Here is a 19,670-nt window from a genome sequence, read left to right on the forward strand (position 1 = left end):
GGGATGAGACGACTTCCCTATGAAGAAAGACTAAGGATGCTAGGGCTTTTCAGCTTGGAGAAGAGACGGCTGAGAGGAGACGTGATAGAGGTATATAAAATAATGAGTGGAATGGAACAGGTGGATGTGAAGCGTCTGTTCACGCTTTCCAAAAATACTAGGACTAGGGGGCATACGATGAAACTACAGTGTAGTAAATTTAAAACAAATCGAAGAAAAGTTTTCTTCACCCAACGCGTAATTAAACTCTGGAATTCGTTGCCGGAGAACGTGGTGAAGGCGGTTAGCTTGGCAGAGTTTAAAAAGGGGTTAGACGGTTTCCTAAAGGACAAGTCCATAAACCGCTACTAAATGGACTTGGGAAAAATCCATAATTCTAGGAATAACATGTATAGAATGTTTGTACGTTTGGGAAGCTTGCCAGGTGCCCTTGGCCTGGATTGGCCGCTGTCGTGGACAGGATGCTGGGCTCAATGGACCCTTGGTCTTTTCCCAGTGTGGCATTACTTATGTACTCATTTTTGTTTTCCATTCCTTTTCTAATAATACCTACATTCTATTTGCCTTCACGCCACCGCACACTGAGCAGAGGGCTTCAGCATATCATTAACAATGACGCCTAGATCCGTTTCCTGGTCGGTGACTCCTAATGTGGAACCTTGCATCACATATCTATAGTTGGGGTCCCTCTTTCCCACATGCATCACTCACATTAAACATCATCTGACATTTGGATGCCCAGTCTCGTAAGGTCCTCTTGTAATTTGTCATAATCCTCTTGCGATTTAGCAACTTTGAATAACTTTGTGTCGTCGAGATCATTTATAAATATGTTTAAAAAGCAGCGGTCCCAGCACAGACCCCTGGGGAACCCCACTATGTACCCTTCTCCATTGGCCAGTTCAAATTTAACTGGCCAGAGCAGAATATCGGCTCGGCCGGTTAGGTTCAAATCAGCCAAACATAAACCAGATAATTCAATGCCGGTCACCAGAAATGGCCTGGAATTGAGTATCCGGGCTCAGCGCTGACCGTGTGAGGCAGCCAACTACCTCTTGCAGTCAGAATATCAGGCCCACAGTACTTAACAGTGCCAAAACTCTGGTTAATGATGTTTTCTGTGTCTACTTCCCATGTTTTTGCGGGCTGCATAAAAATTCAGTGATGAGCCACATGTTGCCCCTCCCCTTCCTCATCACATTCTGAAAGCCGTTTAAGAGAGATTCTTAGTTGTGGGTTTGTTTGTTTATTTGCTTGATTTTTAAGCAGCGGAATCTCATTTCTTTTTGGAGTATGCTAGTCTGGACACTTTTTTCTGACATGTAATAAGTTTTAAAACTTCAGTAGACTGTCAATATTAGCAGCTGGCCACATAGGAGCCAACTTTTCAAAATTGATTGGGGGTGCTGAAATTTTTTTTTTTTTTTTTTAGTACAGGTGATGCATTCCCCCCTCCCGCTCCTCCGAGTTCCAACCCCTGCCCGACCGCTTCTCCTGCAACAGTCCTCCGTCAGTCCGCCCTCACCTTCCTGCGTGCCGCCCAGAATTTTAAGTCATCTTACCTTGGGATCCCAGCGGCAGCAGTGAAAGGCGAGCAGGCTCGGCGCTTCAGCTTTCCTTTCTGTCGTCTCAAGCTCTGGTCCCGCCCTCATTTCCTGTTTCCGCAAGGGCGGGACCAGAGCTTGAGACGAGAGAAAGGAAAGCTGAAGTGCCGAGCCTGCTCGCCTTTCACTGCTGCCGCCGGGACCCCAAGGTATGATGACTTAAAATTCTGGGCGGCACGCAGGAAGGCGAGGGCGGACCGGTGGAGGACTGTTGAGGGAGATACCGGGCACCGGGCAGGTCGGGCTGGCGAACGGAACTACCGGTTCTGACTTTCAGGGGGTGAAATATTGGGGGTACTCGAGCACCCACAGCACCCACGGAGTTGTTGCCTATGGCTGGCCAAGCTTTGAAAAGCATGTCCTCTCAGGGTTCTGCCTAGTAGGTTTGTTGTCCAGCCGATGCGGTTCACTTACTGTCACTTACAGTCAGATAAGCACTGCATTGTTGCTATCTGTATGTGCAGGTGTGAAAAAGTAATAAATGTACGCTTTAGTCCATAAGTGACATTGTAGAACGGCAATTGCAGCACTGATCTAGATACAAAAATGCAAGCATTGGTCTCTTTGGCGCGAGTGTGCTTTTTGCACAAAAATATCACATAATGTCAAACTTGCTAACGTGGTTGTCATTGCATTCAGCAGATGTATCGTGTTTGCTAAATCTCCGAGTTGTCCACCTCTGAATGAAAATGGGAAAACATATTTTATTTTAGAAAAAAAGCAGCTCCTTTTTGGATAGGGATCATCTATCCGAGATCATCTCTTCTACAGTTTTAAAATGATTCGCCAGACTTTCCTGGTTCAGCAGAAATATAAATGGGAATTAGCAGCGAGATGTGCCAGGCTGTGTGTGTTTTATGGAAAATATGAGATAGGGTGAACTTGCTTATTGTTTAATGAGTTTATGGAGTAAGCCAAGCAGTTCCTACTTGTTGCTTCAATGAGGAAATGAGGCTTTAGGACCGATGGATAAGATACTACTACTAATTATTATTATTATTATTATTTATTGCATTTGTACCCCACATTATCCCACCTATTTGCAGGCTCAATGTGGCTTACAGAGTGTTGTTTTGACATAGTCATGACAGAATCTTAGATACAATCAGTAATAATCAGAAGATATATGAGGGAGTAGAGAAGTAAGTGTTAGATAGGGTGGTTTAAGAGGTGTATTGTAATACTTGAGTGGGATGGGTAGTGAATTGAGTTGTTAAGGGTTCTTTTTGTAGGCTTTGTTGAAGAGATGTGTCTTCAAAGATTTGCGGAAGTTGGTTAGATTGTCCATGGTTTTCAAGGCTGTGGGTAGTGCGTTCCGTTCCGTAGCTGTGTACTTCTGTACGAGAAGGTAGTGGCGTATGCCTGCTTATATTTAAGTCCTTTACAGCTGGGGAAGTTCAAGTTGAGGAATTTGCGGGCTGATCTTTTGGCGTTTCTGGGTGGCAGGTCCACTAGGTTTAACATGTAGAGTGGGGCATCTGCGTGTATGATTTTGTGTACGGTCGTACAGATCTTAAACTCAATGCGTTCCTTGAGAGGGAGCCAGTGTAGTTTCTCTCTTAAGGGTTTCGCACTTTCGTATTTAGTTTTTCCAAATACGGGTCTGGCTGCGGTATTCTGAGCTGTTTGGAGTTTTTTAATAGTCTGCTCTCTGCAGCCAGCGTACAAAGTGTTACAGTAGTCCAGGTGACTTACTACCATTGACTGTACCAGGGTGCTATATAGCTACTCGACGTATGCAGCGCTGTACACTGAGTATGTAAGAGACAGTGGGAGGATCCCTTTTCCCCAAGCTTAAAGAGCTGTCTGTGAATTTGATGCACAGAGTTGCTTTTTGTTAGGACAACACAAACTCATTGTTCCAGACAGTACCAGACAATATCAGTATTGTGCTCTATAAAACAAAACACTACCCTGTTTCCCCGAAAGTAAGACATCCCTCAAAAATAAGACCTAGTAGAGGTTTTCCTGAATTGGTAGATATAAGGCCTCCCCCGAAAGTAAGACCTAGCAAATTTTTGTTTGAAAGCAGGGCCGCCGAGAGCCGGACAAGGCCGCCCCCCCACCTGAGGTCGCCGGCCCCCCCTCCACCCACCCTCCGTCGCTCCCAGAACTAACCTTAAACGCCTCCTTTCACCTTTGCAGCAAGTAGCAGCAGGGCAGACCTCTCCTTCCTTCCATGCCCCGCCCTCGTGGACGTTACATCAGGCGAGGGCGGGACACGGAAGGAAGGAGTGACCTGCCCTGCTGCTGCTTGCTGCGAAGGTGAAAGGAGGCGTTTAAGGTTAGTTCTGGGAGCGACGGAGGGCGGGCGGGCCAACCCCGATCCAACCCTGATGTTTCCCCGAAAAATAAGACAGCCCCTGAAAATAAGACCTAGCGCATTTTGGGGGGCAAAAATTAATATAAGACATTGTCTTATTTTCGGGGAAACACGGTAAGTTTTTTCTGAGTTCCATGTCTGTTTTTATGACTACGTAGCATAGCCAGGACTCGTTCAGGGGGTACTGAGTACTGGCACCTTTTCCATTACCTACTACTACTTGACATTTCTAAAGCGCTACTAGGGTTATGCAGCGCTGTACAATTTAACATAGAAGGACAGTCCCTGCTCAAGGAGCTTACAATCTAAAGGACAAATGTACAGTCAGTCAATTAGGGGCAGTCTAGATTTCCTGAAAGGTATAAAGGTTAGGTGCCGAAAGCAACATTGAAGAGGTGGGCTTTGAGCAAAGATTTGAAGATGGGTAGGGAGGGGGCTTGGCGTAAGGGCTCAGGAAGTTTATTCCAAGCGTAGGGTGAGGTGAGGCAGAATGAGCGGAGCCCTGGAGTTGGTGGTGGTACCTGCTAAAAGAAATCTATGGTCCCCAAGTATTAATGACAGAGCCCAGTCCAGTGTCTGTACACCAATGCTACCTTTTAATTGATTCTCTGACTTGGTTGCAGGAAGCCGGGCTATTGTGGGATCACCCCACCCCTGAAGGATAACCTGGCATTTGAGTACCGGCACCTTGTTTGCAATTCAATATCTGGATGCCTGGGTCGATTTCCCCTGATGGCTGTGTGTCTAGTTTAAGGGGCATTTTGAGGCATTCTTGGTTACATAACAACATCTATAGTTGTCCGGCAGGGTTCTTTGCACGAAAGGGAATTATCTTATCCAAAATTTCGAGCTGCTCTTAAAACATTTCTGCTGCTGGCAGGCTTCGAATTTTCTAGTTGGAGTCAGAATGCTTGTGTTGTTTTTTTTTTTTGTTTGTTTGTTTTGCTTTTTTTTTTTTTTTACTGTGTTTTATCTTGTGTGTTTGTTCATTTGTCTTCCTTTGTTTAGGGTGTATGTGATGATTTCCTATTACTAATGGCGGCCCTTTTTTTAATGTTCTATTTTACATTTGATTTGTATACCACCCTGTAATTCTCTCAGGAAGGGCGGTGTATAAAATTTAAACCATAACCGTAGTACTGTAAATTCCAGAATGGATTGAGCCTGGATTTAAAGACTCAACCCCAAATCCAGGTGACCTCCTATATAGCTTTTACCAGTGGAGGAGTGGCCTAGTGGTTAGGGTGGTGGACTTTGGTCCTGGGGAACTGAGGAACTGAGTTCGATTCCCGGCACAGGCCAACTCCTTGTGACTCTGGGCAAGTCACTTAATCCTCCATTGCCCGCCGCATTGAGCCTGCCATGAGTGGGAAAGCGCGGGGTACAAATGTAACAATTTTTTTAATTTTTTTTTAGCTTTGAAAGCTAGTCAGAACACGTATTAAGTTAAGCCTTCTTCCTTGAAATTTTCTGTCACAACACTCCCGGATGTGGGGGCGTGTCAAGATGGAAACACGCAGTTGATCGAGGTTCGAGCCTTACCTGAATCCACACTCTGTTTTAAAAAATATTTTCCTCGATGCCCCATACCAAAAGGAAGGGAGTGGTCCGGGAAAAACCTTTGACAACCCGGACCTCTTCTCCACATCAGGTGTCGATTGAAAGGTTCACCTCGCGAATTCTCACCCAGGATGCTGAGAGGAGCCCGGCTGTCCCCCAGGAGAGGGAAACCCTTGAGGACTTGGGCCTAGATGTTATGCTTTCTTCTCCGGCGCTTCATCCACCGCTCCCTCCGGATGACCGCCAGACTCAGAGAGGATCTCCCGAAACCGAAGTGTTTGCGGTCGAGACCTTGCTCGAAGGTGCTGGAAAAGCGGATTCGGAAGGAATGCAAGGCCTTACTGGCCTGGGCAGTGAATGGAAGCAATTGAGAGCTGCTCCGGGAACGGTGTCGTTGAAGAACGTGTGGGTAGTTCTCCAACAGTTGGCAGTAACCGTAGAGAAATCCACGAAAGAAATCTCCACGTTAGTGAGTACAATGAATACTTTCTCTGACTCTCTGGCTACTATTAAAACGGAGTTTACAACTCAAACAACAAAGCTTAATCAAGATGTAAGAAAACTACAAGACTTATCCTCCGAAATGATAAAAGATAAAACTGTTATGAAAATAAGGACTGAACAAATAGAAAATTATAATCTGAGACTAAACCTGCGCATTTTAAACTTTCCGAGAGAAATAGGTATATCACTATTGGATGCCTTTAAAAATTATCTGATTGAAGTATTGAAATATTCCTCTGAACTTTTATCTCCGATAAACAAGATTTATTACATACAAAATAAAGACTCCTCGGAAGGAAAAATTTCAAACGATAAACTAAATGTATCTGAATTGCTGGAAGTCTCCCTATCAGAACATTCAGAAAGAATGACTTTATTTGTCCAATTTGTCTTTCAACAGGATGTAGAAGCGTTAAAAAGATTATATTTTCGAAAAATAAATGATTTATTTTATGGTAAAACAGTACGTATATACCAAGATGTTACAAAGCAGACACAGGAAACTAGAAAAATGTTTTTGAGTATGAGAAAGGAAACTTTAGAAATGGGAGCCTCATTCTTTTTGAACTATCCTAGTAAATGTGTCTTGAAATATGAAGGTTTGAAATATATCTTTTTTCAGCAAGAACAGTTAAGAGTTTTTCTTGATTCCAGGAAATTGTCTGCGGTTGCTACCAACCGATTAAGAAGGTGTTAAAGTAGGTGCGAAAATGTGTGTTAAGTCTATTCTGTTATAAATTGTACTTGTTAAATTTCCCCTTTATTCTTAATACACGCCCCCTCCCCTCCCCCTCCCTTTTTTTTTTTATTTTTGTTTATTGTGATTTAAAGAAGACATTTAAATTTGTTATAATGTTTATTATGGATGCTATATTCCTAAGTTTAATTTGGTCTGCTTTTCTTAAGCAAGATTTTCTTATAATGCAAATATTTGGAAAATATAAATAAAGAATTTAAAAAAAAAAAAAAAATTTTTTGTCACATCCAAAAAGGGGCTTATGTGCAGGGACCAAATTTATATTGTGATCCTGAAGGGAAAAAAAAAGGGTAACAGATCAGGTGTGACTGTGTCTAAACAACACCCCACCCCACCTTTGATTCGTTACCTTTTTTTTTTCCCTATATCCCTGGGGCTCACCTTAGAGGGAAAACTTCAGCAGTGATTGCTTTTAAATTCTAAAACTGATTTGGTAATCCTGTATTTTCTGAGACATAATTTATCTTCACTTAAGTCTATTCCCTTGAGCATTTCATGGACTCTTTTAATTGAAACACTTAATCACCTTAATCTTTTGGTTCTTACATCTGTGTCTCCAGAAAAGCACTTTTCACTCAATCCACTGTCTTTTAAATGGAGGGGGGAAAAAAATCATGATCAGTGTGTTTTGTATTTCAAGCCAGGGGAAGTCTTGTGTGAGCTATTTATTGATTTTCACATGGGCCAGGCCAAGTGAGTCATCAACCTCACTGTTCCACTGGTTCATCTTGCTTAAATTTTAGTCAAAAGGTTAAACATAAATAAAGAAACAAAACTAGAAAGTGGAACGTTCTAGGTAACCTTGGTTAAACTCTCCTACCCTGTGCATTTCTTTTTGAAAAGTGCTAAAAGCTTTGTCCCCTCCTGCTCCTTCCTCCCTCAAACCACTCAGTCAGACTGAAAAGTGGAAAAGTCTGATGTCACCCCTCCTCCCTCTCCCCAAGGACTGATTTCCATACAGTTTGGTACAGCTAATTTAGCAAAATCAGCAATTTACTATCGCACGCCCTTTCTGTTCTACAAGGGTAAAAAGTCCTCTGTGGCAAACACTCTATTACCTTTCCTAGTCTTACTTACCCCAAGATAAGTGAGTTTGGTGTGTTTTATAAATGCTTCAATGGCCCAGTTAACCTCGTTTCTAAATGTAAAGCCTAACAGGACCTGGGAAAATTTAGCAGAAAGCTGAAACGTGGCCAGGTCAGTTCATATTGCTGTGCAAGCAACAATCGATCATTCATTTGTCATTTATTCAAATTTGCTATACTTCCTTATTTTGGCATAGAAGTTAAAGCAGTTTACAATCAAATGAAATCAGTAGAAAAGGGAAATGGGACTTGATATACCGCCTTTCTGTGGTATTTTGCAACTACATTCAAAGCGGTTTACATATATTCAGGTACTTATTTTGTATCAGGGGCAATGGAGGGTTAAGTGACTTGCCCAGAGTCACAAGGAGCTGCAGTGGGAATCGAGCTCAGTTCCCCAGGATCAAAGACCACTGCACTAACCACTAGGCTACTCCTCCACTCATTCCACCAATAAGAGCCAACCTCATCAGTGATGTCACAATGGCTTGATTGCCCGATACTTGGCTCACTTCTGATATTGTGATGTCATAAGGGGAAGGGAAATGGGACTTGATACACTGCCTTTCTGAGGTCTTTGCAACTACATTCAAAGCAGTTTACATATATTCAGGTACTTATTTTGTACCTGGGGCAATGGAGGGTTAAGTGACTTGCCCAGAGTCACAAGGAGCTGCAGTGGGAATTGAGCCCAGTTCCCCAGGATCAAAGTCCACTGCACTAACCACTAGGCTACTCCTCCACTCCATAGTTTTAAAATAGGAGAGAAATCAATCATCCAAGACATAAGTACATACACTGAGCAAGTTCCAACCAAAGCTGTCCCTATTAGAGAATGATGCGGGGACAGGAACCCGCAGTAACCATGGGGACAAGGAGAGCCCACAGGGACGGGGCGGGGATGGAGACGGAACCCATGGGGACAGGGACAAATTTTGTCCCCATGTCATTCTCTACTCCCCATCTCCGTTTTACTACTACTACTACTACTACTATTTAGCATTTCTATAGCGCTACAAGGCATACGCAGCGCTGCACAAACATAAAAGAAAGACAGTCCCTGCTCAAAGAGCTTACAATCTAATAGACAAAAAATAAAGTAATCAAATCAATTAATGTGTACAGGAAGGAGGAGAGGAGGGTAGGTGGAGGAGAGTGGTTACAAGTGGTTACGAGTCAAAAGCAATGTTAAAGAGGTGGGCTTTCAGTCTAGATTTAAAGGTGGCCAAGGATGGGGCAAGATGTAGGGGCTCAGGAAGTTTATCACAGGCGTAGGGTGCAGCGAGACAGAAGGCGCGAAGTCTGGAGCTGGCAGTAGTGGAGAAGGGAACAGATAAGAAGGATTTATCCATGGAGCGGAGTGCACGGGAAGGGGTGTAGGGAAGGACGAGTATGGAGAGATACTGGGGAGCAGCAGAGTGAGTACATTTATAGGTTAGTAGAAGAAGTTTGAACAGGATGCGAAAATGGATAGGGAGCCAGTGAAGGGTCTTAAGGAGAGGGGTAGTATGAGTAAAGCGACCCTGGCGGAAGACGAGACGGGCAGCAGAGTTTTGAACCGACTGGAGAGGGGAGAGGTGACTAAGTGGGAGGCCAGCAAGAAGCAGATTGCAGTAGTCTAAACGAGATGTGACAAAGGTGTGGATGAGGGTTTTGGTAGAGTGGTCGGAAAGAAAGGGGCGGATTTTAATCTAATCATTGCATCAATAGGTGCAAATTTCTTAAGAATTGGAAAACGAGGAGTTTAAAGTTACAGATTCTAGCAACAGCATGTGCGGTGGGCTTTTGGAGGTGGGGTGAGGGGGTAGTTGACAGGCCAGATAGTCATTAAAATTCCACATGCCCCCATCTCGTAAAACTTCTTTCCTTAGGTTTAGAGAGTCGATTAGAATTAAAGGGAGACCTAGCAACAAGACCAAACATGAGTCCATTTTGAGCAACCTGCATTATGCTTATGTATTGTGATTTTTTTTTTTTTTTTTAAATACAGGAAGCATATTTTTAAAATCGTCATAATAACATGGGGATATACAGTAATTGCAGTCCCTTTTACAGAAGAGAGAAGCTGTGGCACGTCCCGGGTTTGGCACAGAAGCTGCAAGAAAACAATTTTGCTTCTGTACCACACAGTATGAACCAGATCCAGTGTAGTCTCTTGCCACATCCTTTAGAGATACGAGAACTTACTGTCACTATTCATGCTATAAATGCAAAGCTCCGCTAACCCTTTTTATGGGTGCATACTAATGATTGAATCTACTACTACTACTTGACATTTCTAAAGCGCTACTAGGGTTACGCAGCGCTGTACAATTTAACATAGAAGGAGAGTCCCTGCTCAAAGGAGCTTACAATCTAAAGGACAAATGTACAGTCAGTCAAATAGGGGCAGTCTAGATTTCCTGAAAGGTATAAAGGTTAGGTGCCGAAAGCAACATCGAAGAGGTGGGCTTTGAGCAAGGATTTGAAGATGGGTAGGGAGGGGGCTTGGCGTAAGGGCTCAGGAAGTTTATTCCAAGCAATCTCCAATAGGAGCAACATTCCATGTAGAAGTCGGCCCTTGCAGATCACCAATGTGGCCGCGCAGGCTTCTGCTTCTGTGAGTCTGACGTCCGTCAGACTCACAGAAACAGAAGCCTGCGCAGCCTTCTACATGGAATGTTGCTAGTGGAATAGCAACATACTACTACTACTTGACATTTCTAAGCGCTACTAGGGTTATGCAGCGCTGTACAATTTAACAAAGAGAGACAGTCCCTGCTCAAAGAGCTTACAATCTAATAGATAAGAGTGAGACAAATATAGGACAATCAAGCCATTGTGACATCACTGATGAGGTTGGCTCTTAGGCATTGGTGGAATGAGGCATTATGACATCACAATCTCAGCTCTGGTTAAATCACTGCTATATGTAATACAACTACTACTACTTAACATTTCTAAAGCGCTACTAGGGTTACGCAGCGCTGTACAATTTAACATAGAAGGACAGTCCCTGCTCAAAGGAGCTTACAATCTAAAGGACAAATGTACAGTCAGTCAAATAGGGGCAGTCTAGATTTCCTGAAAGGTATAAAGGTTAGGTGCCGAAAGCAACATCGAAGAGGTGGGCTTTGAGCAAGGATTTGAAGATGGGTAGGGAGGGGGCTTGGCGTAAGGGCTCAGGAAGTTTATTCCAAGCAATCTCCAATAGGAGCAACATTCCATGTAGAAGTCGGCCCTTGCAGATCACCAATGTGGCCGCGCAGGCTTCTGCTTCTGTGAGTCTGACGTCCGTCAGACTCACAGAAACAGAAGCCTGCGCAGCCTTCTACATGGAATGTTGCTAGTGGAATAGCAACATACTACTACTACTTGACATTTCTAAGCGCTACTAGGGTTATGCAGCGCTGTACAATTTAACAAAGAGAGACAGTCCCTGCTCAAAGAGCTTACAATCTAATAGATAAGAGTGAGACAAATATAGGACAATCAAGCCATTGTGACATCACTGATGAGGTTGGCTCTTAGGCATTGGTGGAATGAGGCATTATGACATCACAATCTCAGCTCTGGTTAAATCACTGCTATATGTAATACAACTACTACTACTTAACATTTCTAAAGCGCTACTAGGGTTACGCAGCGCTGTACAATTTAACATAGAAGGACAGTCCCTGCTCAAAGGAGCTTACAATCTAAAGGACAAATGTACAGTCAGTCAAATAGGGGCAGTCTAGATTTCCTGAAAGGTATAAAGGTTAGGTGCCGAAAGCAACATCGAAGAGGTGGGCTTTGAGCAAGGATTTGAAGATGGGTAGGGAGGGGGCTTGGCGTAAGGGCTCAGGAAGTTTATTCCAAGCAATCTCCAATAGGAGAAACATTCCATGTAGAAGTCGGCCCTTGCAGATCACCAATGTGGCCGCGCAGGCTTCTGCTTCTGTGAGTCTGACGTCCTGCACGTACGTGCAGGACGTCAGACTCACAGAAACAGAAGCCTGCGCAGCCTTCTACATGGAATGTTGCTAGTGGAATAGCAACATACTACTACTACTTGACATTTCTAAGCGCTACTAGGGTTATGCAGCGCTGTACAATTTAACAAAGAGAGACAGTCCCTGCTCAAAGAGCTTACAATCTAATAGATAAGAGTGAGACAAATATAGGACAATCAAGCCATTGTGACATCACTGATGAGGTTGGCTCTTAGGCATTGGTGGAATGAGGCATTATGACATCACAATCTCAGCTCTGGTTAAATCACTGCTATATGTAATACAACTACTACTACTTAACATTTCTAAAGCGCTACTAGGGTTACGCAGCGCTGTACAATTTAACATAGAAGGACAGTCCCTGCTCAAAGGAGCTTACAATCTAAAGGACAAATGTACAGTCAGTCAAATAGGGGCAGTCTAGATTTCCTGAAAGGTATAAAGGTTAGGTGCCGAAAGCAACATCGAAGAGGTGGGCTTTGAGCAAGGATTTGAAGATGGGTAGGGAGGGGGCTTGGCGTAAGGGCTCAGGAAGTTTATTCCAAGCAATCTCCAATAGGAGCAACATTCCATGTAGAAGTCGGCCCTTGCAGATCACCAATGTGGCCGCGCAGGCTTCTGCTTCTGTGAGTCTGACGTCCTGCACGTACGTGCAGGATGTCAGACTCACAGAAACAGAAGCCTGCGCAGCCTTCTACATGGAATGTTGCTAGTGGAATAGCAACATACTACTACTACTTGACATTTCTAAGCGCTACTAGGGTTACGCAGCGCTGTACAATTTAACATAGAAGGACAGTCCCTGCTCAAAGGAGCTTACAATCTAAAGGACAAATGTACAGTCAGTCAAATAGGGGCAGTCTAGATTTCCTGAAAGGTATAAAGGTTAGGTGCCGAAAGCAACATCGAAGAGGTGGGCTTTGAGCAAGGATTTGAAGATGGGTAGGGAGGGGGCTTGGCGTAAGGGCTCAGGAAGTTTATTCCAAGCAATCTCCAATAGGAGCAACATTCCATGTAGAAGTCGGCCCTTGCAGATCACCAATGTGGCCGCGCAGGCTTCTGCTTCTGTGAGTCTGACGTCCTGCACGTACGTGCAGGACGTCAGACTCACAGAAACAGAAGCCTGCGCAGCCTTCTACATGGAATGTTGCTAGTGGAATAGCAACATACTACTACTACTTGACATTTCTAAGCGCTACTAGGGTTATGCAGCGCTGTACAATTTAACAAAGAGAGACAGTCCCTGCTCAAAGAGCTTACAATCTAATAGATAAGAGTGAGACAAATATAGGACAATCAAGCCATTGTGACATCACTGATGAGGTTGGCTCTTAGGCATTGGTGGAATGAGGCATTATGACATCACAATCTCAGCTCTGGTTAAATCACTGCTATATGTAATACAACTACTACTACTTAACATTTCTAAAGCGCTACTAGGGTTACGCAGCGCTGTACAATTTAACATAGAAGGACAGTCCCTGCTCAAAGGAGCTTACAATCTAAAGGACAAATGTACAGTCAGTCAAATAGGGGCAGTCTAGATTTCCTGAAAGATATAAAGGTTAGGTGCCGAAAGCAACATCGAAGAGGTGGGCTTTGAGCAAGGATTTGAAGATGGGTAGGGAGGGGGCTTGGCGTAAGGGCTCAGGAAGTTTATTCCAAGCAATCTCCAATAGGAGCAACATTCCATGTAGAAGTCGGCCCTTGCAGATCACCAATGTGGCCGCGCAGGCTTCTGCTTCTGTGAGTCTGACGTCCTGCACGTACGTGCAGGACGTCAGACTCACAGAAACAGAAGCCTGCGCAGCCTTCTACATGGAATGTTGCTAGTGGAATAGCAACATACTACTACTACTTGACATTTCTAAGCGCTACTAGGGTTATGCAGCGCTGTACAATTTAACAAAGAGAGACAGTCCCTGCTCAAAGAGCTTACAATCTAATAGATAAGAGTGAGACAAATATAGGACAATCAAGCCATTGTGACATCACTGATGAGGTTGGCTCTTAGGCATTGGTGGAATGAGGCATTATGACATCACAATCTCAGCTCTGGTTAAATCACTGCTATATGTAATACAACTACTACTACTTAACATTTCTAAAGCGCTACTAGGGTTACGCAGCGCTGTACAATTTAACATAGAAGGACAGTCCCTGCTCAAAGGAGCTTACAATCTAAAGGACAAATGTACAGTCAGTCAAATAGGGGCAGTCTAGATTTCCTGAAAGGTATAAAGGTTAGGTGCCGAAAGCAACATTGAAGAGGTGGGCTTTGAGCAAGGATTTGAAGATGGGTAGGGAGGATTGAATCTCACCTCTAATGCAGGAAGCATCTATATAAATAAAATCCCCCCTCAGAGTTCTGAAGCTCACTCCATCTGTGGCACTGAAGCCCTGAACTCCTGTCGTCCTGGTAGGCTAGGCTACTATTGGGACTACTCACCCTCAGTACTCAGCCACGCCCATCTGCTCCCTATAAAACTCACCCTCAACGTTCTATTGGCTTCTGACGTCACTGAAGCCAAGGTTCGTATGTTCGAAGCTCTGAAGCCTCGAAAAACACAGTCTCTGGGCCCCGCCCTCGCGTCAAACGTTATGACGTTGAGGGCGGAGCCGGAGCAATTCACCGCCCTCGCGTCAAACGTTATGACGTTGAGGGCGGAGGCGGACCAATTCACCAACATCGACGACGGGTCGAAAAACACAGTCTCTGGGCCCCGCCCTCGCGTCAAACGTTATGACGTTGAGGGCGGAGGCGGAGCAATTCACCGCCCTCGCGTCAAACGTTATGACGTTGAGGGCGGAGGCGGACCAATTCACCAACATCGACGACGGGTGGGGGGGGCTACAGGAAAGCCTTGCTAGCGCCCGTTTCATTGGCTCCAGAAACGGGCCTTTTTTTACTAGTACATAAATAAAAAGCTGAATACAGGATTACGTGCCATCTCTGACTCCCAGTATATGTGTCATCTGTAATCTCAGGTTTTCAGGGGCCACGTCTGGGTGTCTGTGTTTAGTTTTCCTTACTTGTAACTCTCATGATGTTATGCAAGGTATGAATGTTCTTTTCTTTGTACAGATTTGCGGGGTTGGGGGGGATGGGAGAGTTTTACACAGCCAGCTACATTTGCCTGGAGTTTTTGTGTGTGTGTTTAACCCAGAAGTTTTCTTCTTCCAACTTAGTCAGCCCCGGTTACCATTTGCAACTAGCTAGTTTGTAGGTCCAACTTCAACTCCATCCCAACCCCTTAGTGTTTCTAGTCTAGTAATTGGTGGCAATGCTTTTTATCTGGTGGTCATGCACTAGAGCTATTTCTAGGACTCTCCAGGCATAGACCCTGGATACGGCCATTACATGTCACCCTAGAGAAACAACCATGGCTTCCCCCTCCTAGTCCTCCTTCACCCCTGTGGTTAGTGAACCCTGTTTTGCTGCATCCTCAGATAATCGCTGGATCGAACCAGGGTCCTATCATATAGCAGCAATGTTGGCCACTGGGCTGGCCTGTCTTTATTTCTGCTCTTATGGATCTTTTTGCCTGTGGTTCTTGAGCACTCAAACTGTCTGTAGATGATTCACGCATGCAAAATTCTGCTGCACGTCTTATCTACCGCGTGAACCGATACTCTCATATCACCCCTCTCCTCAAGTCACTTCACTGGCTCCCGATCCGCTACCGTATACAGTTCAAGCTTCTCATTTTAACCTTCAAATGCACTCAATCTGCAGCCCCCCTGTACCTCTCTACACTCCTCTCCCCGTATGTTCCCACCCGTAACCTCCGCTCTCAGGACAAATCACTCCTATCTGTACCCTTCTCCACCACCGCTAACTCCAGACTCCGCCCCTTCTGCCTCGCATCACCATATGCCTGGAACAGCCTTCCCGAGCCCATACGTCATGCGCCCTCCCTGCCCATCTTCAAGTCCTTACTCAAAGCCCATCTCTTCTCCCTTGCTTTTGGCGCATAACCACCTTCCCCACTCATGATACCTACACTGACTACATAGTTTGTAACCTTTAGATTGTAAGCTCTTTTGAGCAGGGACGGTCCTTCCCCATGTTAAACTTGTACAGCGCTGCGTAACCCGGGCAGCGCTTTAGAAATGCTAAGTAGTAGTAGGTTTTGGTCATGCATTGAGCTGTCTGGGAAAGCATTTGTATACATTTTACTTGGGAGGTATTCAGAGCCGATACGATGTTTCCTGTAGGTGTTCCTACCCCCTAGTCTAGGCCCTTTTAAGGATCTCATAAATTCTGTACAATGAAAATATTTTTATTTTCGTTTTGATATGCTTTCATATAGATTTTGTGAATCAGCCTCTCTAGGCATCTAAATGGAAACTGGCTGAAAGTCATGAACATGATCTTACTGTGTTCACAGGATAGAACGATCAACAGATCAGGTTGTCAAGCCAGTGAATACGGAAGCTTTGGAAAAATGGGTGGGGTTCATTCCAGCTGACGTGGTGAAGGATATGGCGCAGATTGCACCCATGCTTGCCAAACTAGGATACGATCCTCACGCAAATCCGCCAAACTATGGAATTGCAGATCCTGTGGTTATCAACAATACAAATCGGGCAAGTATTTGTGTGTCTGGCACATTCATTCTTAAGTGCAGTAGTACATGTACCAAGACTGTGTACATTCAGGTATTATGATTCTCTGAGGACAAGCAGGGCCATCGTATTCTCACAGCTGGCTGACATCATCCGACGGCGCCCGATGTGAACGCTGACTAGCAAGATCAAGAACTTTCTAGTAGCATCCCCCAGCGCATGGGCTGGTGCCTTCCTGCTCGACGCACAAGTCCTTCAATCTTTGTTTTTCCACGGAGCAGGGAGTATGCGTCGGTTGCATTGCTTTCTACTAGTGCCGTCCCCTGTTGGTTTTTCAGTCCATTTGGTTAATTTTTTTTCTTTTCTACCATTTTATTCAAGTTCCCTTTAATTTCTTTTGTTTGTTTCAGCCCTTAGTGTTTCAGGGGTGTTTTTGTGTTTTGCTCCCAGGTCATTCCTTACTGGCCGAGGCAGATGTGGTTCATTCTTCTGGAGCTATCTTCCGAAGATCCATGGAGACTGGACTGTTTTCAGACCCTCATCACGCAGAACAAGGGGGCTCTTCTATATCCCAACCTCCAATCCCTGGCTCTCACGGCTTGGATGTTGAGAGCATAGAATTTTGAAAACTTGGATTTGCTGGAGGGTGTCTCCCGCATTTTGCTGGCTTCCAGAAAAGACTCCAGTAAGAGGTGTTACTCATTTAAGTGGAGAAGGTTTGCTGTCTGGTGTGAGGGCAAAACCTAACAAAAATGGGGTGGAGAGGGTCCAATGTCAAGAGATCAGTCGCCACACACAAGGATAAGGTGCTCCAAAAAACCTTTATTTGGACACAACACGATCCGTGTTTTCGGCTGTATCAGCCTTCTTCAGGGGTCAATCGGTGGGTGTTTGGCGATATAACGATTGACGGAGCATTTAATGGTCAATTAATAAGAATCACAAAAGGCTTGACCAGCACTTCATATAACGCACTGCTAAAATGTTTGAAATAATGAACCCCGCTCTGTTTCTCTGTGAGGGCAAAACCTTTACATCCTCTCACTTATCTTACACAAAAAAATTGCTTGAATACCTCCTGCACCTCTCCGAGTCTGGTTTGAAAACCAACCTTGTAAGGGTTCATCTCTGTGCAATTGGTGCTTATCACTGCGTGGGAGATAAGCCCAGCTCTGTACAGCCCCTAGTTGTTCAGTTCTGTGAGGTTTGTTATTGACGAAACCCCCTATCAAACCTCCACCGATGCTATGGGATCGCAATGTTGTCCTCACCCAGCCGATGAAAGCTCCTTTTGAGCCGCTTGATTTCTATCATCTGAAGTATTTGACCTGGAACATTTTGGTTTTGGTGGATGTCACTTCAGCTTGCAGGATCAGTGAGCTTCAGGCCCCAGTAGCTGACTCACCTCACACTAAGTTTCACCACTACAGTTCTCCACACAACCCCTAAGTTCTTCCTAAGGTAGTGTCGTCAAGAGTTCCACCTTAATCAGTCAATCATGCTACCAAAATTATTTTCCCCAAACCATTCTCATCCCGGTGAGAGTGTACTGTAGAACTTGGATTGCAAGCGAGCCTTAGCCTTTTATTTGGAGAAGACTAAAGCCCATAGACATCCAGCTTTTTGTTTCCTTTGACCCAAACAGGATGGGGGTAGCCGTCGCCAAACCCACGATTTCCAATTGGCTAGCAGATGACATCACCTTCACTTAAGGAGGGACTCTGGAGGGACATGTCAAGGCTCATAAAATCAGAACCCACTTGAGATCAGCCTCCATAGAGGCTGGGCAGGATACCCGACAAGACAGCCGGTTCAGGCAAGCTGTCCTGCAGAATTTAGTCGGTGTGTAGAATCCAACTCCCCGGCTGCACTTCCACAACTAGTAACAAACTGTTTCAGGTTGATTGAACAACAGGCCTCGACATTTCGGGTTCCTGTTGTCCTAGTATTGTTGTGTTCAGTGAGCCTGGTAGCTAGGGTTTCCCAGCTGTGAGAATATGACTGCCTGCTTGTCCTCGGAGAAAGCAAAGTTACCTGTAGCAGGTGTTCTACAAGGACAGCAGGCCAAGTATTCTCGCATAACTCTCCCACCTCCCTTTGGAATTAAATTCTTTAGCTTTTTTCAATGACTGAGGGATCCGTTCTTGCTCGTCGGGCAGAAAGGCACCAGATCATGCGTAGTGGGACACTGCTAGAAAATTCTTGATCTCGCTAGTCAGTGTCCACACCAGGCTCCATCAGATGATGTCATCCAGCGGTGAGAATACTTGGCCTGCTGTCCTCTGAGAACACCTTCTACAGGTGAGTATAACTTTGCTTTTCTGTAATTCCCATGTAGAACTTTGAGGCAATTAAATGAAGGCTGGACCTTTGGTCATCACTGTGCCTGACTGATCAGTTGTGACAATAATAACATTTATGAATATATTGATTTGATTGTAATTGTTGTTTATTTATTTTTTATTTTTGTTACGTTAATACCCTGCGCTTTCCCACTCATAGCAGGCTCAATGCGGCTTACATGGGGCAATGGAGGGTTAAGTGACTTGCCCAGAGTCAGAAGGAGCTGCCTGTGAAGTGGGAATCAAACTCAGTTCCTTAGTTCCCCAGGACCAAAGTCCACCACCCTAACCACTAGGCCACTCCTCCACTGTTGCTGCTATTTGAGATTCTACATGGAATGTTGCTATTCCACTAGCAACATTCCATATAGAAGTCGGCCCTTGCAGATCACCAATGTGGCCGCGCAGGCTTCTGCTTCTGTGAGTACGTGCAGGACGTCAGACTCACAGAAACAGAAGCCTGCGCAGCCTTCTACATGGAATGTTGCTAGTGGAATAGGAACATTCCATGTAGAATCTCCAATAGTATCTATTTATATTTTTGTTACATTTGTACCCACTCATGGCAGGCTCAATGCGGCTTACATGGGGCAATGGAGGGTTAAGTGACTTGCCCAGAGTCACAAGGAGCTGCCTGTGCCTGAAGTGGGAATCGAACTCAGTTCCTCAGGACCAAAGTCCACCACCCTAACCACTAGGCCACTCCTCCACTGTTGCTACTATTTGAGATTCTACATGGAATGTTGCTATTCCACTAGCAACATTCCATGTAGAAGTCTGCCCTTGCAGATCACCAATGTGGCCGCGCAGGCTTCTACATGGAATGTTGCTAGTGGAATAGCAACATTCCATGTAGAATCTCCAATAGTAGCAACATTCCATGTAGAATCTCCAATAGTATCTATTTTATTTTTGTTACATTTGTACCCTGCGCTTTCCCACTCATGGCAGG

At 44.7% G+C, this 19,670-nt stretch overlaps 1 protein-coding gene across 3 annotated transcripts in view; it reads left to right on the forward strand.

Annotated features, from left to right (window-relative positions):
• TPST2 (tyrosylprotein sulfotransferase 2) overlaps nucleotides 1-19,670 on the forward strand; it is a 142,071-nt gene that overhangs the window by 107,099 nt on the left and 15,302 nt on the right. For all 3 annotated transcript variants that reach the window (XM_030219204.1, XM_030219203.1, XM_030219205.1), the window contains one exon: nucleotides 16,199-16,397. In XM_030219204.1, coding sequence (XP_030075064.1) covers nucleotides 16,199-16,397 — 199 coding nt within the window. The remainder of the gene's footprint in view (nucleotides 1-16,198; nucleotides 16,398-19,670) is intronic.

The sequence above is a fragment of the Microcaecilia unicolor genome, chromosome 11 (assembly GCF_901765095.1).
Source record: "Microcaecilia unicolor chromosome 11, aMicUni1.1, whole genome shotgun sequence".
Taxonomy (NCBI): Eukaryota; Metazoa; Chordata; class Amphibia; order Gymnophiona; family Siphonopidae; genus Microcaecilia; species Microcaecilia unicolor.